The 22,676-nt window shown below is 56.7% G+C and overlaps 2 protein-coding genes across 2 annotated transcripts in view; both read left to right on the top strand.

The window, feature by feature from the left end:
- Positions 1-201: 201 nt before the first annotated feature.
- The window catches only part of LOC306815784 (uncharacterized protein), a gene marked incomplete at both ends in the record, with an annotated part of 28,077 nt that continues 5,602 nt past the window's right edge, over positions 202-22,676 (top strand). The window contains 2 exons of the mRNA XM_079332332.1: positions 202-256; positions 16,683-16,841. Of these exons, the coding sequence (XP_079188458.1) occupies positions 202-256; positions 16,683-16,841 (214 nt within the window). The remainder of the gene's footprint in view (positions 257-16,682; positions 16,842-22,676) is intronic.
- Positions 6,933-8,602, top strand: LOC306815782 (uncharacterized protein; the record flags this gene model as incomplete). The annotated part of the gene is made up of 4 exons (XM_079332331.1): positions 6,933-7,178; positions 7,984-8,065; positions 8,171-8,512; positions 8,577-8,602. 4 exons carry the CDS (start codon positions 6,933-6,935, stop codon positions 8,600-8,602), a joined length of 696 nt encoding a protein of 231 aa, XP_079188457.1.

Here is a 22,676-nt window from a genome sequence, read left to right as displayed (position 1 = left end):
GAGTCTGGAGTCCCACAACCCTCGTTTCAGCTCTCCCACTCCACCAGAGGTTTCCAGTGATTTAAAACCCCAATCACCACAATTAACCCAAATCCACTGATTAATTAATTGCCTCCCTCTGATCAATTCATTGTCCAATTAATGATTTGGTTACCAACCCCCAAACCCACCCAGGGACGCCAATCCCGGCACATCCCGGCCATGGCCTCGAGCTCCCTCCCGCTCCTCGCCCTCCTGGCCCTGCTGGCCCTGCCAGGTGGGTCCTGCAGGGCCACGCCCACCCCGGGCCACGCCCGGATCCAGCGCCTCATCCCCATCTGCCCTTGTTCCCGCAGGGCTCCGGGCGGCCGTGACCCTGCTGGAGTCCGGGGGGGACCTGCAGCCCCCTGGGGGGTCCCTGACTCTGCGCTGCCGCGGGGCTGGGTTCAATTTCGGGAGTTTTGGAATGTTGTGGATCCACCAGAGCCCCGGGAAGGGGCTGGAATGGTTGGCAAGTATCCACAGCAGTGATGGCAGAACCTGGTACTCGCCATGGATCAAGGGCCGGTTCAGGATCTGCAGGGACAACGGGCAGATCTGGGTGACACTGACCATGAACAGCCTCAAGGACGAGGATTCCGGTGTTTATTTCTGTGCCAAAGATTCTGGTGGCAGTTTTGCTGTTGCTGATTTTATGGATGGTTTTGGCTCTTTCCCTGTCACTGTGTCCTCACCTGTCCCCAAATGTCCCCAGACTCTTTCCCCTGCACAGGCATTGAAACTTTTATTTGTTTTGGTTCTGGGCAAATTAGTTATAATCCCTTCTTATTGGTTCCCTCTAGGAAAGAGATTCCAACAGGTTTGAAGAGGTTCCAACAGATTCAAAGCTCAACTTTGGGCCCAGGATAAGAGCCCAGGGTCAGTCTTCAAGGTCACATCAAGGGCTGGGATTTTGGGGATGGGTCTGGGGACATTTGGGGACAGGTGAGGATACGGGAACAGGAATGGGGCTAAAACCATCAACATAATTAGCACCAGCATTATAAATAGAAGCAGCACCACTTTTGGCACAGAAATAGGTGGCAGAATCCTCGTCCTTGAGGCTGTTCATGGTCAGTGTCACCGAGCTCTGCCCGTTGTCCCTGGAGATCCTGAACCGGCCCCGCACTGACGGCGCGTACTCGGTGTTGCCACCATTGTTGCTGATCTCCGTGACGTATTCCAGCGCCTTCCCGGGGCTCTGGCGCACCCACGCCATGTTGTACCACCCAAAACTGAACCCGGAGGCGCGGCAGACCAGAGTCAGGGACCCCCCCGGGGGGCTGCAGGTCCCCCCCGGACTCCAGCAGGGTCACGGTCGCCCGGAGCCCTGCGGGAACAAGGGCAGATGGGGATGAGGCGCCGGATCCGGGCGTGGCCCTGGTGATGCAGAAACAAAAACTCCCTGCCCAGTTCAAGTTACAAAGTGTTTATTGTGTTATTGGTGTTTATTTTGGCTCCAGGTGACTCTGACCCTGCTGGAGTCCGGGGGGGACCTGCAGCCCCCCGGGGGGTCCCTGACTCTGCTCTGCTGTGGGGCTGGGTTTGACGTGGGCAGTGTTGCCATGATGTGGATGTGCCAGAGCCCTGGGAAGGGGCTGAAATTCGTTGCAGAGATTGCAAAGAGTGGCAACACCTTCTACACACCATCAGTGCAGGGCCGGTTCAGGATCTGCAGGGACAACGGGCAGAGCTCGGTGACACTGACCATGAACAGCCTCAAGGACGAGGATTCCGGCGCCTATTTCTTTGCCAGGTGTTACACCTGTGGTTGTTATGGTGCTCATGCTGGTGCTGCTGTTGCTGCTTGGATTGGTGCTGCCCGCTGTGTCCCCATTGCTGGGTCTCATAAATGTCCCAAATTCCCACATTCTTCTCCCCAGTCCCAGCCCCTGCCCTCAGATCTCGGCCATTCTTCCCCAAACTCCATCAGCGCTGCCCCAACTCTGCACTTTCCCTCCAGTTTTGATCATTTTACATAAAATTCAGCCTTTCTCTTCCGGCCCCTGATTGGCTGAGCTGACGCGGAACCAACACTGGGAGAAGCGTTTTGGTTCCGGATCTGGGGCAGGGCTGGAGCCTTTGCCAAAATACCTGAATTTCTGTTGTTTTGGGTTGAGTTTTGGGATGAATCCAAACCTCCCCTGTGAACTTCAAACACACAAGGATTGCCCCAAAAATTGGCACCGACAGTCAGGACATGGAGCCAAGAGTGGAGATCGGGGTGAGGGGAGGAGATTTGGGTCAGAACCAGTTCCAGGCTGGGAACAGAGACAGCAATGGTGTCAAGTGTTTGGGTTTGGGGGAAGGGACTGGAGGCATTGGGGACGGGAGGGGATGGGGTGAAAATCACCAGCATAAGCAGCACAAGCACCACCAGGACAATAAGTTCTGGCACAGAAATAGGCGCCAGAATCCTCGTCCTTGAGGCTGTTCATGGTCAGTGTCACCGAGCTCTGCCCGTTGTCCCTGGAGATCGTGAACTGGCCCTGCACTGATGACGTGTAGCCGGTGTTGATTGCCACTCTTGCTGATCCCTGCGACCCATTCCAGCCCCTTCCCGGGGCTCTGGCGGATCCAGTTCATTCCGAAACTCCCAAATTGAACCCAGCCCCGCGGCAGAGCAGAGTCAGGGACCCCCCGGGGGGCTGCAGGTCCCCCCGGACTCCAGCAGGGTCACGGCCACCCGGAGCCTGTGGGAACAAGTACCCCGCAGGGGTCCCTGACTCTGCTCTGCCGCGGGGGCTGGGTTCAATTTCGGGAGTGTTGCCCTGTTCTGGAGTCACCACAGGCCTGGGAAGGGGGTGGAATGGGTCGCAGGGATCAGTGATGATGGGCGTTACACCGACTACGCGCCATCGGTCAGGGGCCGGTTCACGATCTCCAGGGACAACGGGCAGAGCTCGGTGACACTGACCATGAACAGCCTCAAGGACGAGGATTCCGGTGTTTATTTCTGTGCCAAATGTTCCACCAGTGGTTGGGGTGAACATGCTGCTTTTATTGGTGATGCCAGTTGTGCTCCCAAGCCCCCATAACTCACTCCACAGATATCTCAAAATTCCCACATCCTTCCCCAAATCCCAGCCCTGCCCTCCAATCTCGGCCATTCTCCCCAAACTCCCCCAGCACTGCCCCAACTCTCGACTCTCCCCCAGCTGGGACCATTTCACCCAAATTTCAGCATTTCAGCCCAGATTTCCCCTCCCTTTACTTGCACCTTGACAATTCTGCTGGGTATCACGAAATCTCAGCCAGCGGCACCAAACCCTGAGGGATTCACCCCAAAAATTGGCACCGACGGTCAGGACATGGGGCCAAGGTTGGAGATCGGAGTCAGGGGAGGAGATTTGGTGCAGAACCAGTTCCAGGCTGAACCACGGGGACAGGAACGGGGACAAGGGTTGGGGTTTGGGGTTTGGGGTTTGGGGGAAGGGTCTGGGGAGAGTTGGGGATGAGTAGGGATGGGTTCAAAATCACCAGCATAAGCAGCACAACCAGAACCCCAACAACCAGCACCACCCCTGGCACAGAAATAGGTGCCGGAATCCTCGTCCTTGAGGCTGTTCATGGTCAGTGTCACCGAGCTCTGCCCGTTGTCCCTGGAGATCCTGAACCGGCCCTTGACTGACGGCGCGTAGATGGTGCTGCTGCCATCGGTGCTGATCCCTGTAACCCATTCCAGCCCCTTCCCGGGGCTCTGGCGAACCCAGCTCATGGCAAAGCTCCCAAAATTGAACCCAGCCCCGCGGCAGAGCAGAGTCAGGGACCCCCCGGGGGGCTGCAGGTCCCCCCCGGACTCCAGCAGGGTCACGGCCGCCCGGAGCCCTGCGGGAACAAGGGCAGATGGGGATGAGGCGCCGGATCCGGGCGTGGCCCAAAAATGGGCGGGTCCCGTGGTGGGCGTGGCCCGGGGTGGGCGTGGCACTGCGGAGGCGCCCGGGACCCACCTGGCAGGGCCAGCAGGGCCAGGAGGGCGAGGAGCGGGAGGGAGCTCGAGGCCGTGGCCGGGATGTGCCGGGATTGGCGTCCCTGGGTGGGTTTGGGGGTTGGTAACCAAATCATTAATTGGGCAATGAATTGACCAGAGGGAGGCAATTAATTAATCAGTGGATTTGGGTTAATTTGTGGTGATTGGGGTTTTAAATCACTGGAAACCTCTGATGGAGTGGGAGAGCTGAAACGAGGGCTGTGGGACTCCAGACTCGCTCTTTAAATTGCTTTTTATTTTATTCAGATAATTCATCAATTGAGTTATTATTCAAAATATTCTTTATTTTATCCAGATAATTCATCAATTTATTTATTATTTCCAATGCTGCTGATTGTTTCCAGATGATTCAGCAATTCACAGGCCGTGGGTGACCGAGCCCGACCTGCAGATTTTCAGCCACAGCTGTGGGGTCGTCTGGAAAATAATAAAACAACACAAGCAGCGAATACTGAACATAACTAAGGAAATGATGGGAATGAAATGAAATAAAATTAATTAATTCCCAAAATCCTGTAAATTGACAAGAAGTCTAATATAAAATTTCAAAATAAAAAATTTAAAATAACAGCAATAAACAAGATAATAATGAAATGAACTCAAACATTTCTTGCTCGGATTTTTCTTACTTTGGGGCCAGAACCGCCCCTTCAGGGACTTCCCCAAAAAGCCACAAAAGGCCCAAAATGGCCCCAAATTTCAGGTTTTGTTTTCAGTGCAGCTGCAGCTGCTGGCACCTGCTGGGGGCAGAAATTAGTGCAGATAATTAGAGGTATTAGAGCTGATAAGTAAAGATGACTCAAAAAACCCCTGATAAATTAATGGGAGTAATTGAATTTATTATTTTATTTTATTCATTCTCATTTTTATACAATTAATTGGTTGACTAATATTTATATTTGTGCTAATATTTATTAGTATGCAGACATATAATTAAATCGAATTTGGGTTAGTGATTATCATCAGGAGGGTGAATAATTGAATAGATTTGGGTTCCAACTCAATTTAACCCCTCCACGCCCGGATCCGGCGCCTCATCCCCATCTGCCCTTGTTCCCGCAGGGCTCCGGGCGGCCGTGACCCTGCTGGAGTCCGGGGGGGACCTGCAGCCCCCCGGGGGGTCCCTGACTCTGCTCTGCCGCGCCTCTGGATTTGATTTCGGGAGTTTTGCAATGAGCTGGATGCGCCAAAAACCCGGGAAGGCGCTGGAATGGGTTGCAGGTATCAGCAAGAGTGGCAGCACCTACTACGCGTCGTCAGTCAAGGGCCGGTTCACGATCTCCAGGGACAACGGGCAGAGCTCGGTGACACTGACCATGAACAGCCTCAAGGACGAGGATTCCGGCGCCTATTTCTGTGCCAAAACTGCTTACACTGGTGCTGGTTGGAGTGCTGCTGCTCCTGGTGCTGTTTATGGTGGTTTGGTGAGAACAGGGAAATTTGGCACCGATCGCTGAGATTTGGGTGACCCAGAGGAATCCTCAGGGCAACGGCCACAAATCCACAGTGTTGGGTCAAAGCTGCCCCAGCTGACACCAACCCCCAGCACTGACCCAAATCCCAACAATTTGGGCAAAGTTCTGGAGAACAAATTCCAGAGCGGAGCCACCAATGAAATAATGTGTGACTGTGGGATCAGAGATAATCAGTGACATAAACAATGATTAGAGGGGCAATGAACGGCTTTGGCTGGATTGACATTGGGCCCAGCAGAGTCCTTTGTGTTCTCTGCCTTATTTGGGGCACAGAGTCGGGATTTGGGGTCAAGGGTTTGAGCTTCTGCCATCCCCATCTGCCCTTGTTCCCGCAGGGCTCCGGGCGGCCGTGACCCTGCTGGAGTCCGGGGGGGACCTGCAGCCCCCCGGGGGGTCCCTGACTCTGCTCTGCCGCGGAGCTGGGTTCAGTTTTGGGAGTTACCCCATGGCGTGGATGCGCCAGAGCCCCGGGAAGGGGCTGGAATACGTTGCGAGTATCAATAACAATGGTGGCAACACCGGCTACGTGCCGTCAGTGCAGGGCCGGTTCAGGATCTGCAGGGACAACGGGCAGAGCTCGGTGACACTGACCATGAACAGCCTCAAGGACGAGGATTCCGCTGTTTATTTCTGTGGCAGAGCTTACTGCTCTGGTTGTTGGGGTTCTGCTTCTGATGGTGACGGTGCTGCTGATCGTCTCCTGCTCTTGGTTTTGCTCCACTGACGTCGTTGTGAATCCACATTGAACGTTTTAACTGCAAACTCAGCCCTTGACCCAATCCCGACCCTTTGTCTCCAATCTTCCCCGTTTGCACCAGCGGGGAGACAACAGTTGGTGCACCAGGCCACACCCGGGATTTCAGTGAACCAACAACATCAGGAACAGCACCACAACCACTGGTGTAACACCTGGCACAGAAATAGGCGCCGGAATCCTCGTCCTTGAGGCTGTTCATGGTCAGTGTCACCGAGCTCTGCCCGTTGTCCCTGCAGATCGTGAATCGGCCCTTGACTGACGGCGCGTAGCTGGTGCTGCCACCATTGCTGTAGATCCGTGCTACAAATTCCAGCCCCTTCCCGGGGCTCTGGCGGATCCAGAACATGTCGTGGCTCCCGAAATTGAACCCAGCCCCGCGGCAGAGCAGAGTCAGGGACCCCCCGGGGGGCTGCAGGTCACCCCCGGACTCCAGCAGGGTCAGAGTCACCTGGAGCTGAAATAAACACCAATAACACAATAAACACTTTGTAACTTGAACTGGGCAGGGAGTTTTTGTTTCTGCATCACCAGGGCCACGCCCGGATCCGGCGCCTCATCCCCATCTGCCCTTGTTCCCGCAGGGCTCCCGGCGACCGTGACCCTGCTGGAGTCCAGGGGGGACCTGCAGCCCCCCGGGGGGTCCCTGGCCCTGATTTGCCGAGGGTCTGGGTTCAGTTTTGGGAGTTATGAAATGAGATGGATCCGCCAGAGCCCCGGGAAGGGGCTGGGATTCGTTGCCCTGATCAGCGGCAATGGTGGTTACACCTTCTACGGGGCGTCGCTCAAGGGCCGGTTCAGCATCTCCAGGGACAACGGGCACAGTTTGGTGACACTGACCATGACCAACCTCAAGGAAGAGGATTCTGGTGTCTATTTCTGTGCCAAATCCGTGGACAGTTGTTGTGCTGGCATTGCTGCTGTAGATGATGTTGGCCGTGTTGGCCCCGTCCCCACCTGACCCCAAACGCCCCCAGACCCTCTCCCCAAATCCCAAACTTTGGCCTCATTTATTTGCTTCGGTTTAGGGTGAATTTCTCCAGTGATTTCCCAATGGGATCTTAATAGAAACCAGATTGTACCAGGATCAACCAGAACCAAAGCTCAACTTTGGGCGCAGTGCAGAGGGGCAGGATTGGGTCAGGGGCTGGAGTTTGGGGGAAGGGTCTGGTGACAGCTGGGGACAGGTGGGGACAGTTACCGAGACGGGGTTAAAGCACGAAACAGCAACACAAGCACCAGCACCAGCATCAGCACCCCAACCAGCACCAGCACATTTGGCACAGAAATAGGCGCCGGAATCCTCGTCCCTGAGGCTGTTCATGGTCAGTGTCACCGAGCTCTGCCCGTTGTCCCTGGAGATCGTGAACCGGCCCTTGACTGTCGGTGCGTAGCCGGTGCTGCCACTCTTGCTGATCCTCGCCACGTATTCCAGCACCTTCCCGGGTTTTTGGCGCATCCAGGCCATTGCAAAACTCCCAAAATCAAACCCAGCCCCGCGGCAGAGCAGAGTCAGGGACCCCCCGGTGGGCTGCAGGTCCCCCCCAGACTCCAGCAGGGTCACGAGTGCCTCATCCCTTCCTCAAATCTTCACCAAACTCCTCGGGTTTGGTCTCAAATCTCCAGATAATCAAGTGAATTAAACACCCACCATCCCTGTAGTTAACCCCTCTCAATTCATTGCCTTGAGCTGCTCCATTATTTTTCCCAATTAACGACCCCGTTAATGGCCCCAAACACCCCAGGGACGCCAATCCCGGCACATCCCGGCCACGGCCTCGAGCTCCGTCCCGCTCCTCGCCCTCCTGGCCCTGCTGGCCCTGCTAGGTGGGTCCCGGGCGCCTCCGCAGTGCCACGCCCACCCCGGGCCACGCCCACCTCGGGCCACGCCCGGATCTGGCACCTCATCCCCATCTGCCCTTGTTCCCGCAGGGCTCCGGGCGGCCGTGACCCTGCTGGAGTCCGGGGGGGACCTGCAGCCCCCCGGGGGGTCCCTGACTCTGCTCTGCCGCGCCTCTGGGTTCAATTTTGGGAGTTTTGGAATGGGCTGGTACCGCCAGAGCCCCGGGAAGGGGCTGGAATTTGTAGCAGATATCAACACTGGTGGCACCACCCGGCACGCGCCATCGGTCAAGGGCCGGTTCAGGATCTCCAGGGACAACGGGCAGAGCTCGGTGACACTGACCATGAACAGCCTCAAGGACGAGGATTCCGGCGCCTATTTCTGTGCCAAATCTGTGGACACTGGTACTCCTGCTCCTGGTGGTTATGTTGGCAATGCCGGCACTGGCCCCATGTCCATATTTGATTCCCAAATTTCCCCACTCCCTCCCCCCAGCCCTCAGTCCCAGCCCCAGCTCTTGACCATCCATCCCAACCTTGCCCTGCTCTGCTCCCATTCCCAACCCCTGACCCCAAACCACAACTCCCGATTCCAAAACTCGACTTTGTTCACCAGAACTTTGCCCAAATTGTTGGGATTTGGGTCAGTGCTGGAGATTGGTGTTTGCCATGGATGATTTGGGTCAACACTGTGGATTTGTCGCCATTGCCGTGAGGATTCCTGTGGGTCACCCAAATCTCAGCCATCAGCACCAAATCTCTCAGTTGACACCAAATGACCATAACCAGCACCAGCAGCATAAGCCCATCTAGCACCACCATAAGCAGATTTGGCACAGAAATAGGCGCCGGAATCCTCGTCCTTGAGGCTGTTCATGGTCAGTGTCACCGAGCTCTGCCCGTTGTCCCTGGAGATCCTGAACCGGCCCCGAACCGACGGCGTGTACCAGGTGGTGCCACCAGTGTTGATCTCCCCAAGGCATTCCAGCTCCTTCCCAGGACTTTGGTGGATCCAGTACATGTTGGAAGCGCCAAAATTGAACCCAGAGGCGCGGCAGAGCAGAGTCAGGGACCCCCCGGGGGGCTGCAGGTCCCCCCCGGACTCCAGCAGGGTCACGGCCATATCATCCTATCCTGAAATCTTCAACGGTTCTGCCCCACACTTCTGGTTTGGTCTCAGATCTACAGAATTTTCAAGTGCATTAAATACCCACAATCCCTTCAATTAGGCCAACCCCGTTGAATAATTAATTGCCTTGAGCTGATTCATTCATTTTCCCAATTAAGGACTGAGTAAATGTCCCCAAACCCCCCAGGGATGCCAATCCCGGCACATCCCGCCACGGCCTCGAGCTCCCTCCCGCTCCTCGCACTGCTGGCCCTGCTGGCCCTGCCAGGTGGGTCCCAGGCGCCTCCGCAGCGCCACGCCCACCCCGGGCCACGCCCACCCCGGGCCACGCCCACCCCGGGCCACGCCCGGATCCAGCGCCTCATCCCCATCTGCCCTTGTTCCCGCAGGGCTCCGGGCGGCCGTGACCCTGCTGGAGTCCGGGGGGGACCTGCAGCCCCCCGGGGGGTCCCTGACTCTGCTCTGCCGCGGGGCTGGGTTTGATTTCGGGAGCTTTGGAATGTTCTGGATCCGCCAAAAACCCGGAAAGGCGCTGGAATACGTTGCGAGCATCCAAAAAGATGGCACCACCTACTACGCACTGTCAGTGCAGGGCCGGTTCACGATCTCCAGGGACAACGGGCAGAGCTCGGTGACACTGACCATGAACAGCCTCAACGACGAGGATTCCGGTGTTTATTTCTGTGCCAAAAGTGCTGGTGCTAGTGCTTGGATTGATGCTCCTGGTTCTGTTTATGGTGGTTTGGTGAGAACAGGGAAATTTGGTGCCAATCGCTGAGATTTGGGTGACCCAGAGGAATCCTCAGGGCAACGGCCACAAATCCACAGTGTTGGGTCAAAGCTGCCCCAGCTGACACCAACCCCCAGCACTGACCCAAATCTCCACATTTAGGGCAAAGTTCTGGAGAACAAATTCCAGAGCGGAGCCACCAATGAAATAATGTGTGACTGTGGGATCAGAGATAATCAGTGACATAAACAATGATTAGAGGGGCAATGAACGGCTTTGGCTGGATTGACATTGGGCCCAGCAGAGTCCTTTGTGTTCTCTGCCTTATTTGGGGCACAGAGTCGGGATTTGGGGTCAAGGGTTTGAGCTTCTGCCATCCCCATCTGCCCTTGTTCCCGCAGGGCTCCGGGCGGCCGTGACCCTGCTGAAGTCCGGGGGGGACCTGCAGCCCCCCGGGGGGTCCCTGGCCCTGATTTGCCGAGGGTCTGGGTTCAGTTTTGGGAGTTATGGAATGTTCTGGATCCGCCAGAGCCCCGGGAAGGGGCTGGGATTCGTTGCCCTGATCAGCGGCAATGGTGGTTACACCTTCTACGGGGCGTCGCTCAAGGGCCGGTTCAGCATCTCCAGGGACAACGGGCACAGTTTGGTGACACTGACCATGACCAACCTCAAGGAAGAGGATTCTGGTGTCTATTTCTGTGCCAAATCTGTGGACAGTTGTTGTGCTGGCATTGCTGCTGTAGATGATGTTGGCCGTGTTAGCCCCGTCCTCACCTGACCCCAAACGCCCCCAGACCCTCTCCCCAAACCCCAAACTTTGGCCTCATTTATTTGCTTCGGTTAAGGGCGAATTTCTCCAGTGATTTCCCAATGGGATCTTAATAGAAACCAGATTGCACCAGGATCAACCAGAACCAAAGCTCAACTCTGGGCCCAGTGCAAAGGGGCAGGATTGGGTCAGGGGCTGGAGTTTGGGGGAAGGGTCTGGTGACAGCCGGGGACAGGTGGGGACAGTGACAGAGACGGGGTTAAAGCACGAAACAGCAACACAAGCACCAGCACCAGCATCAGCACCCCAACCAGCACCAGCACATTTGGCACAGAAATAGGCGCCGGAATCCTCGTCCCTGAGACTGTTCATGGTCAGTGTCACCGAGCTCTGCCCGTTGTCCCTGGAGATCGTAACCCGACCCTTGAGCGACGGCGGGTACCGGGTGACTCCATCATGATCAATCGCAGCAACGTATTCCATCCCCTTCCCGGGGCTCTGGCGGATCCAGAACATGGCAAAACTCCCAAAATTGAACCCGGACCCACGGCAGAGCAGAGTCAGGGACCCCCCGGGGGGCTGCAGGTCCCCCCCAGACTCCAGCAGGGTCACGGCCGCCCGGAGCCCCGCGGGAACAAGGGCAGATGGGGATGAGGCGCCGGATCTGGGCGTGGCCCTGGTGATGCAGAAACAATAACTCCCTGCCCAGTTCAAGTTACAAAGTGTTTATTGTGTTATTGGTGTTTATTTCAGCCCCGGGCGACTCTGACCCTGCTGGAGTCCGGGGGGGACCTGCAGCCCCCCGGGGGGTCCCTGACTCTGCTCTGCCGCGCCTCCGGCTTCGATTTCAAGAGTTATGGAATGTTCTGGATCCGCCAAAAACATGGGCAGACGCTGGAATACGTTGCAAGTATCAACAGCGATGGTGGCATCACCAACTACGCGCCGTCGGTGCAGGGCAGGTTCAGGATCTGCAGGGACAACGGGCAGAGCTCGGTGACACTGACCATGAACAGCCTCAAGGACGAGGATTCCGGCGCCTATTTCTGTGCCAAACGTGTCAGCAGTGGTTACGATAACACTGCTGCTGCTGCTTTTCGTGTTGTTTTTGGTGATGATGCTGTTCATGACCCAAGCCCTCTTTGTTTTCTCCCCAAATGTACCAAAATCCCCAAATCCTTCCCTGAAATCTCGGCCCTTTGTCCCATCCTTGATTTTCTTCCCCAAACTCCTCCATCCTCATCCCAACTCTCAACTTTTTCCCATTTTTGATCATTTCTCCCGAATCTCCACAGGCTCTCCCTAATTTGCTGAGCTGTCGTGGAGCCAACGCCGGGAGAAGCGTTTTGGTGCCGGATCTGGGGCAGGGCTGGAGCCTTTGCCAAAATCCCTGAATTTCTGTTGTTTTGAGTTGATTTTTGGGTGGAACCAAACCTCTCCTTTCAGCACCAAACCCTGAGGGATTCAGCCCAAAAATTGGCACTGAGTGTGTGGAAATGGGCCAAGAGTGGAGATCGGGGTGAGGGGAGGAGATTTGGGTCAGAACCAGTTCCAGGCTGGGCCACGTGGGCAGGTGGGGACGTTGGGATTGGGAATGGGGGAAAATCATCAACAAAATCAGTAGCAGCCCAACCAGCAACATTACCAGCACATTTGGCACAGAAATAGGCGCCGGAATCCTCGTCCTTGAGGCTGTTCATGGTCAGTGTCACCGAGCTCTGCCCGTTGTCCCTGCAGATCCTGAACCTGCCCTGCACTGACCGTGTGTAGATGGTGCTGCCATCACCGCTGACACTCCCGAGCCATTCCAGCGCCTTCCCTGGTCTCTGGTGGATCCAGGCCATGGTGAAACTCCCAAAATTGAACCCGGAGGCGCGGCAGAGCAGAGTCAGGACCCTCCAGGGAGCTGGAGCTGCACTCCAGACTCAGCAGCCAAGAGCTGAGGAGTTGAGACCAAGAGCTGAGAATTCAGAGCAGAACTGATCCAGGAATTTGGCAAATGGTCAGGGATTGGGCAAAGGGCTGAGATTTGGGGCACGGGGACAGGTGGGGGAACAATGATGGCAGCAGAGCCAAAATCAGCATGACCATGAACAGCAACAGCATCAGCACAACAATAGAACGTGTTTTGGGGGCAGAAATGAGTGTCCTGACCCTGCTGGAGTCCGGGGGGCACCTGCAGCCCCCCGGGGGGTCCCTGACTCTGCTCTGCCGCGCCTCTGGGTTCAATTTGGGGAGCTACGAAATGTTCTGGATCCGCCAGGGGTCCAGGAAGGGTCTGGAATATGTGGCGAGTATCACCAGCAGTGGCAACACCTACTACGCGCCGTCAGTGCAGGGCCGGTTCAGGATCTGCAGGGACAACGGGCAGAGCACGGTGACACTGACCATGAACAGCCTCAAGGACGAGGATTCCGGCGCCTATTTCTGTGCCAGGGGTGCTGATGCTGGTTGGGGTGCTGCTGCTCCTGGTGCTGTTTATGGTGGTTTGGTGAGAACAGGGAAATTTGGTGCCAATCGCTGAGATTTGGGTGACCCAGAGGAATCCTCAGGGCAACGGCCACAAATCCACAGTGTTGGGTCAAAGCTGCCCCAGCTGACACCAACCCCCAGCACTGACCCAAATCTCCACATTTAGGGCAAAGTTCTGGAGAACAAATTCCAGAGCGGAGCCACCAATGAAATAATGTGTGACTGTGGGATCAGAGATAATCAGTGACATAAACAATGATTAGAGGGGCAATGAACGGCTTTGGCTGGATTGACATTGGGCCCAGCAGAGTCCTTTGTGTTCTCTGCCTTATTTGGGGCACAGAGTCGGGATTTGGATTTCTGTGCCAAAAGTGCTGGAGATCCTAATGCCGCTGTTGGTGGTTATGGTGACGACGCCGGGGGTGTCCCCTTTGCCCATCTTTGAGTCCTCAGCTGTCCCCAAATGTCCCCAGAGCCTCCCCCAGGGCTCAGCCCCAGCTCTGTCCCCGTCGCTGGGACGTGTCACACACACACACATGGACAGAATCAAGATGGCCGCCCCTCCATTCTGCGCCTTCTCCAGCTCGTTCGCTCTTCACAAAGCGCCGTCTCCCCTCGCTGACTGCACCACAGTCACTCATTACATTAATTAGCGCAGAGCAATTAGTGTCAATAGCTTTGGCAATAGTTTTACATATGGTTAATAAGGCACTGGCCCCACCTCCATCTTTGATTCCCAAATTTCCCCACTCCCTTCCCCCAGCCCCCAGTCCCAGCCCCGGCTCTTGACCATCCATCCCAACCTTGCCCTGCTCTGCTCCCATTCCCAACCCCTGACCCCAAACCACAACTCCCGACCCCAAATCTCGACTTTGTTCTCCAGAACTTTGCCCTAAATGTGGAGATTTGGGTCAGTGCTGGGGGTTGGTGTCACCTGGGGCAGCTTTGACCCAACACTGTGGATTTGCGGCCGTTGCCCTGAGGATTCCTCTGGGTCACCCAAACCAGAACGTCAACAAAACCACCAACAGCATCCCCACTGTTTGGTGATTTGGCACAGAAATAGGCACCAGAATCCTCGGCCTTGAGACTGTTCATGGTCAGTGTCACCGAGCTCTGCCCGTTGTCCCTGGAGATCCTGAACCGGCCCTTGAACAATGATGGGTACCAGGTTTTTCCACTCTTCTGGATACTGGCAACCCATTCCAGCGCCCTCCTGTGCCTCTGGCGGTACCAGCCCATCCCAAATTCTCCAAAATTGAACCCGGAGGCATGGCAGAGCAGAGTCAGGGACCCCCCTGGGGGCTGCAGGTCCCTCCGGACTCCAGCAGGGTCACGGCCGCCCGGAGCCCTGCGGGAACAAGGGCAGATGGGGATGAGGCGCCGGATCCGGGCGTGGCCCTGGTGATGCAGAAACAAAAACTCCCTGCCCAGTTCAAGTTAGAAACTGTTTATTGTGATATTTGTGTTTATTTTGGCTCCAGGTGACTCTGACCCTGCTGGAGTCCGGGGGGGACCTGCAGCCCCCCGGGGGGTCCCTGACTCTGCTCTGCTGGGGGTCCAGGTGCAATTTCGGGAATTTCTCCCTGATCTGGGTGCGCCAAAGGCTCGGGAAGGGACTGGAATGGATCGCAGAGATCAACAACAACGGTGACAGCACCTGGTACTCGCCATCGATCAAGGGGCGGATCAGGATCTGCAGGGACAACGGGCAGAGCTCGGTGACACTGACCATGAACAGCCTCAAGGACGAGGATTCCGGTGTTTATTTCTGTGCCAGGGGTGCTGATGGCGATGCTGATGATATTGATGGTTTTGGCCCCTCCTCCATCATCGTGTCTCCACCTGTCCCCAAATGTCCCCAGACCCTTCCCCCAAACCCCAACTCTTCTCCCCATTCCTGTCCCCGTGGCCCAGCCTGGAACTGGTTCTGACCCAAATCTCCTCCCCTGACTCCGGTCTACAACCTTGGCCCCATGTCCTGACCGTCGGTGCCAATTTTTGGGGTGAATCCCTCAGGGTTTGGTGCCGCTGGCTGAGATTTCGTGATACCCAGCAGAATTGTCAAGGTGCAAGCAAAGTGAGGTGAAATTTGGGCTGAAATGCTAAAATTTGGGTGAAATGGTCCCAGCTGGGGGAGAGTCGAGAGTTGGGGCAGCGCTGGGGGAGTTTGGGGAGAATGGCCGAGATTGGAGGGCAGGGCTGGGATTTGGGGAAGAATGTGGGAATTTCGAGATATTTTGGGAATTCGCTGTGGGTGGCATAGGGCCATGAGAGGCAGGGTCAACATAACCAGCACCAGCAGCATCCCACGTAGAACTGAAACATTTGGCACAGAAATAGGCGCCGGAATCCTCGTCCTTGAGGCTGTTCATGGTCAGTGTCACCGAGCTCTGCCCGTTGTCCCTGCAGATCCTGAACCGGCCCTGCACTGATGGTGTGTAGAAGGTGTTGCCACTCTTTGCAATCTCTGCAACGAATTCCAGCCCCTTCCCAGGGCTCTGGTGCATCCACATCATGCCAACACTGCCCACGTCAAACCCAGCCCCGCGGCAGAGCAGAGTCAGGGACCCCCCGGGGGGCTGCAGGTCCCCCCCGGACTCCAGCAGGGTCAGAGTCACCTGGAGCTGAGATAAACACCAATAACACAATAAACACTTTGTAACTTGAACTGGGCAGGGAGTTTTTGTTTCTGCATCACCAGGGCCACGCCCGGATCCGGCGCCTCATCCCCATCTGCCCTTGTTCCCGCAGGGCTCCGGGCGGCCGTGACCCTACTGGAGTCTGGGGGGGACCTGCAGCCCCCCGGGGGGTCCCTGACTCTGCTCTGCCGCGGGGCTGGGTTCGATTTCTGGAGTTTTGAAATGAGATGGATCCGCCAGAAACCTGGGAAGGGGCTGGAATGGGTCGCGAGTATCAACACTGGTGGCAGCACCTTCTACGCGCCGTCAGTGCGGGGCCGGTTCAGGATCTGCAGGGACAACGGGCAGAGCTCGGTGACACTGACCATGAACAGCCTCAAGGACGAGGATTCCGGCACCTATTTCTGTGCCAAACGTGTTTACACTGGTGCTGGTGCTTGGGCTGCTGCTCCTGGTTCTGTTTATGATGGTTTGGTGAGAATAGGTAAATATGGTGGCGCTGGCTGTTGTTTGGGTGACCCAGAGGAATCCTCAGGGCAACGGCCACAAATCCACAGTGTTGGGTCAAAGCTGCCCCAGCTGACACCAACCCCCAGCACTGACCCAAATCTCCACCTTTAGGGCAAAGTTCTGGAGAAGAAATTTTAGAGCGGAGCCACCAATGAAATAATGTGTGACTGTGGGATCAGAGATAATCAGTGAAATAAACAATGATTAGAGGGGCAATGAACGGCTTTGGCTGGATTGACATTGGGCCCAGCAGAGTCCTTTGTGTTCTCTGCCTTATTTGGCGCACAGAGTCGGGATTTGGGGTCAAGGGTTTGAGCTTCTGCCATCCCCATCTGCCCTTGTTCCCGCAGGGCTCCGGGCGGCCGTGACCCTGCTGGAGTCCGGGGGGGACCTGCAGCCCCCCGGGGGGTCCCTGACTCTGCTCTGCCGCGCCTCCGGGTTTGATTTTGGGAGCTTTGCCATGTTCTGGATCCGCCAGAGCCCCGGGAAGGGGCTGGAATACGTGGCGAGTATCTACAGTGGTGGCAGCACCGACTACGCGCCGTCAGTGCGGGGCCGGTTCAGGATCTCCAGGGACAACGGGCAGAGCTCGGTGACACTGACCATGAACAGCCTCAAGGACGAGGATTCCGGTGTTTATTTCTGTGCCAAATGTGATGGTTCTGGTTGTAATTATGAAGTTTATGTTAATGACGGTGCTTTCAGCAATGTCTTTGCTGTGTCCAGCTGCCCCCTGATTTTTCCCCAACCCTCAGCCCTTGGCCCAATCCTGACCCTTTGTCCCAAATCTTCCTCGTTTGCACCAATTGTCACCACTGACCCCAAATCCTCGCCTGGTTCTGCCCCAAAACTCATCTCAGAAACGCAGAAATTCAGGGATTTTGGCAAAGGCTCCAGCCCGGCCCCAGATCTGGCACCAATCCGATTCTCCCACTGATGGATTTGTGACAGCTCAGCCAATCAGGGGTTAATAGAGATTTGGGCAACATCGCCCAAGTTGGGGAAAAAGTCAAAATTTGGGGCTGTGATCCAAGAGTTTGGGATGAATGGCTGAGATTTGAGGGCAAGGGCTGGTATTTGGGGACAGAATGTGAGAATTTTGGGATGTTTGGGGATCCAGCCGAGGGGGGCTTCAGGCCACGGCATCAACACCATGAGCAGCACCAAGAGAACTGTAACCGACCTGCCAAACATAACAACCACTGCTGGAACACCTGGCACAGAAATAAACACCGGAATCCTCGTCCTTGAGGCTGTTCATGGTCAGTGTCACCGAGCTCTGCCCGTTGTCCCTGGAGATTCTGAACCGGCCCCGAACCGACGGCGCGTAGTAGGTGTTGCCACCGGTGCTGGTGATTTGTGCAACGTATTCCAGCCCCTTCCCGGGGCTCTGGCGGATCCAGAACATTCCGTGATTGCCAAAATCAAACCCAGAGCCACGACACACCAGGGCCATGGATGCCCCAGGGGGCTGCAGGTCCCCCCCGGACTCCAGCAGGGTCACGGCCGCCCGGAGCCCTGCGGGAACAAGGGCAGATGGGGATGAGGCGCCGGATCCGGGCGTGGCTCGGGGTGGGCGTGGCCCGGGGTGGGCGTGGCCATGGTTATGGAGAAAGAAAATCTCCCTGCCCAGTTCAAGTTACAAAGTGTTTATTGTGTTATTGGTGTTTATTTCATCTCCAGGTGACTCTGACCCTGCTGGAGTCCGGGGGGGACCTGCAGCCCCCCGGGGGGTCCCTGACTCTGCTCTGCCGTGGGGCTGGGTTCAATTTTTGGAGCCACACCTTGTTCTGGATCCGCCAGAGCCCCGGGAAGGCGCTGGAATACGTGGCAGGGATCTACAGCAATGGTGGCAGCACCAGCTACGCGCCGTCAGTGCGGGGCCGGTTCAGGATCTCCAGGGACAACGGGCAGAGCTCGGTGACACTGACCATGAACAGCCTCAAGGACGAGGATTCCGGTGTTTATTTCTGTGCCAAGGCTGCTGGCACTGGTTGGGCTGCTCGTTACGTTGGTTGGATCGTTGTTTTGGGTTTTGGCCTCGTTCCCATCTCCCTGTCCCCAGATGACCCCACACACTTCCAGCCAGCCCAGTCAGTGACTCCGTGCTGCCCTTTAACCCAATCCTCTCCCAATTGCACCAGCCCTTCTCATCAACCCCAAACCCCCAACTGGGCTTGGTCTAAACTCAACTCTTGGCTCTGAATCCCAATCTCAGACCCCAAAATGACCCAAACACACGAGATTCAGGGCAGCTGTTGAGGTTTGGGTCAGTGGCTCTGGCTCATGTCCCCAAGTGCAGATTTGGGGTGGAACCGGTTCAGTTTTGGGTAGAATCTGGCTGAGGGGCTGGAGTTGGTGCAAATGGGGCAAATCTGGGGCAAAGGGAAAGAATTGGGTTAGGGGCTGAGGGCTGGGGAAAGAGTTTGGGGAGACATTTGGGGACGGCTGGGTCTGGGTGAGGGCGTCAATACCATAAATATACGGGGCACAACAACCGTCAGGAGTTTTGGCACAGAAATAGGCGCCGGAATCCTCGTCCTTGAGGCTGTTCATGGTCAGTGTCACCGAGCTCTGCCCGTTGTCCCTGCAGATCCTGAACCGGCCCCGCACCGACGGCGCGTAGTTGGTGTTGGCACCATTGTTGCTGATATAGGCCACGAACTCCATCCCTGCACCGGGGCTCTGGCGCATCCAGAAAATGGCTTCACTGCCAAAATTGAACCCAGACCCCCGGCAGAGCAGAGTCAGGGACCCCACAGGGGTCCTTGTTCCCGCAGGGCTCCGGGCGGCCGTGACCCTGCTGGAGTCCGGGGGGGACCTGCAGCCCCCCGGGGGGTCCCTGACTCTGCTCTGCCGCGCCTCCGGGTTCGATTTCGGGAGCTTTGCCATGCACTGGATCCGCCAAAAACCCGGGAAGGGTCTGGAATACGTTGCGGGTATCAACAATGGTGGCACCACCTTCTACGCGCCGTCGGTGCGGGGCCGGTTCAGGATCTGCAGGGACAACGGGCAGAGCTCGGTGACACTGACCATGAACAGCCTCAGGGACGAGGATTCCGGCGCCTATTTCTGTGCCAGGTGTTACACCAGTGGTTGGGGTGAAAATGCTGCTTTTATTGGTGATGCCAGTTGTGCTCCCAAGCCCCCATAACTCACTCCACAGATATCTCAAAATTCCCACATCCTTCCCCACATCCCAGCCCTGCCCTCCAATCTCGGCCATTCTCCCCAAACTCCCCCAGCGCTGCCCCAACTCTCGACTCTCCCTCAGCTGGGACCGTTTCACCCAAATTTCAGCATTTCAGCCCAAATTTCACCTCACTTTATTTGCACCCTGAGGATTTCTCTGGGTGACCCCAAATCTCAGCCAGTTGCACCAAACCCTGACGGATTCACCCCAAAAATTGGCACCAATGTTCAGGATGTGGGGCCGGGAGTGGAGATCAGGGTGAGGGGAGGAGATTTGGGTCAGAACCAGTTCCAGGCTGGGCCAGAGGGGCAGGAATGGGGACAAGGGTTGGGGTTTGGGGAAAGGGTCTGGGGACAGTTGGGGATGAGTAGGGATGGGTTCAAAATCACCAGCATAAGCAGCACAACCAGAACCCAAACAACCAGCACCACCCCTGGCACAGAAATAGGCGCCGGAATCCTCGTCCCTGAGGCTGTTCATGGTCAGTGTCACCGAGCTCTGCCCGTTGTCCCTGGAGATCCTGAACCGGCCCTTGACTGACGGCGCGTAGTAAGTGCTGCCACCATTGCTGTGGATCCCTGCGAGCAATTCCAGCCCCTTCCCGGGTTTTTGGCGGATCCAGTACATGGTGTAACTCCCGAAATTGAACCCAGAGGCGCGGCAGAGAAGAGTCAGGGACCCCCCGGGGGGCTGCAGGTCCCCCCCGGACTCCAGCAGGGTCACGGCCGCCCGGAGCCCTGCGGGAACAAGGGCAGATGGGGATGGCAGAAGCTCAAACCATTGATCATTTGAGGGAGAGGAAAGAGAACAGGGAGGAGACACCAAGGTCGGTGAAGCAGGACTCGGGTTCCAGATGGAAGCAGAAGGAGGAGATCCCCTGAATTTGGGCAGAACCCCAAAACCCACAAATAGTCTCAATCTGTTAATTAATTAATGGCACACCTCCTCCTGCCCCTGCTCCATCGATTGTCTCTGAATTTATTATTTCTTTATGTTTTTACTGATGTTTTCTTTGCAATCTTAGAGTTTCAGCCCTGCCTTGCTTTTGTCACGATCCGATCTCACAGCAGAAATGGGAGCGTTGGAATTGGCAAATCTGACCCGGCACATTGATTGGGGCATTGGCCGGGACACGAACCGAAACCAGGGAAATGGGAAACGGTGGAAACGCGCCCTGTGAACCTTCTGTGGAACTAGTGCTGAAGGGATTGGCACTAATTGCTCTGCACTAATTAATGAAATCACAGCTGAGTCACGGGCGCCTCACCAGCGCCACGCCCACCCCGGGCCACGCCCACCCTGGGCCACGCCCGGATCCGGCGCCTCATCCCCATCTGCCCTTGTTCCCACAGGGCTCCGGGCGGCCGTGACCCTGCTGGAGTCCGGGGGGGACCTGCAGCCCCCCGGGGGGTCCCTGACTCTGCTCTGCCGCGGGGCTGGGTTTGATTTCGGGAGTTTTGGGATGGGCTGGTACCGGCAGAGCCCCGGGAAGGGGCTGGAATTCATTGCAAGGATCAACAGCAATGGTGGTTACACCTACTACGCGCCGTCAGTGCAGGGCCGGTTCAGGATCTGCAGGGACAACGGGCAGAGCTCGGTGACACTGACCATGAACAGCCTCAAGGACGAGGATTCCGGCGCCTATTTCTGTGCCAAATCTATTAACACTGGTACTCCTGCTCCTGGTGGTTATGTTGGCGATGCTGGCACTGGCCCCATCTCCATATTTGATTCCCAAATTTCCCCACTCCCTCCCCCCAGCCCTCAGTCCCAGCCCCAGCTCTTGACCATCCATCCCAACCTTGCCCTGCTCTGCTCCCATTCCCAACCCCTGACCCCAAACCACAACTCCCGATTCCAAAACTCGACTTTGTTCTCCAGAACTTTGCCCAAATTGTTGGGATTTGGGTCAGTGCTGGAGATTGGTGTTTGCCATGGATGATTTGGGTCAACACTGTGGATTTGTCGCCATTGCCGTGAGGATTCCTGTGGGTCACCCAAATCTCAGCCATCAGCACCAAATCTCTCAGTTGACACCAAATGACCATAACCAGCACCAGCAGCATAAGCCCATCTAGCACCACCATAAGCAGATTTGGCACAGAAATAGGCGCCGGAATCCTCGTCCTTGAGGCTGTTCATGGTCAGTGTCACCGAGCTCTGCCCGTTGTCCCTGGAGATCCTGAACCGGCCCCGAACCGACGGCGTGTACCAGGTGGTGCCACCAGTGTTGATCTCCCCAAGGCATTCCAGCTCCTTCCCAGGACTTTGGTGGATCCAGTACATGTTGGAAGCGCCAAAATTGAACCCAGCCCCGCGGCAGAGCAGAGTCAGGGACCCCCCGGGGGGCTTCAGGTCCCCCCCGGACTCCAGCAGGGTCACGGCCATATCATCCTATCCTGAAATCTTCAACGGTTCTGCCCCACACTTCTGGTTTGGTCTCAGATCTACAGAATTTTCAAGTGCATTAAATACCCACAATCCCTTCAATTAGGCCAACCCCGTTGAATAATTAATTGCCTTGAGCTGATTCATTCATTTTCCCAATTAAGGACTGAGTAAATGTCCCCAAACCCCCCAGGGATGCCAATCCCGGCACATCCCGCCACGGCCTCGAGCTCCCTCCCGCTCCTCGCACTGCTGGCCCTGCTGGCCCTGCCAGGTGGGTCCCGGGCGCCTCCGCAGCGCCACTCCCACCCCGGGCCACGCCCACCCCGGGCCACGCCCAACGCAGGCCCCGCCCGGATCCGTTGCCTCATCCCCATCTGCCCTTGTTCCCGCAGGGCTCCGGGCGGCCGTGACCCTGCTGGAGTCCGGGGGGGACCTGCAGCCCCCCGGGGGGTCCCTGACTCTGCTCTGCCGCGGGGCTGGGTTCGATTTCGGGAGTTTTGGGATGAGCTGGATGCGCCAAAAACCTGGGAAGACGCTGGAATACGTTGCGAGTATCAGCAAGAGTGGCAGCACCGGCTACGCGCCGTCAGTCAAGGGCCGGTTCACGATCTCCAGGGACAACGGGCAGAGCTCGGTGACACTGACCATGAACAGCCTCAAGGACGAGGATTCCGGCGCCTATTTCTGTGCCAGGGGTGCTGATGCTGGTTGGGGTTCTGCTGTTCCTGGTTCTGTTTATGGTGGTTTGGTGAGAACAGGG

Source organism: Erithacus rubecula, assembly GCF_903797595.1.
Source record: "Erithacus rubecula genome assembly, contig: scaffold_227_arrow_ctg1, whole genome shotgun sequence".
NCBI classification, from domain to species: Eukaryota; Metazoa; Chordata; class Aves; order Passeriformes; family Muscicapidae; genus Erithacus; species Erithacus rubecula.
This window is presented reverse-complemented; position numbering and strand designations above follow the sequence as displayed.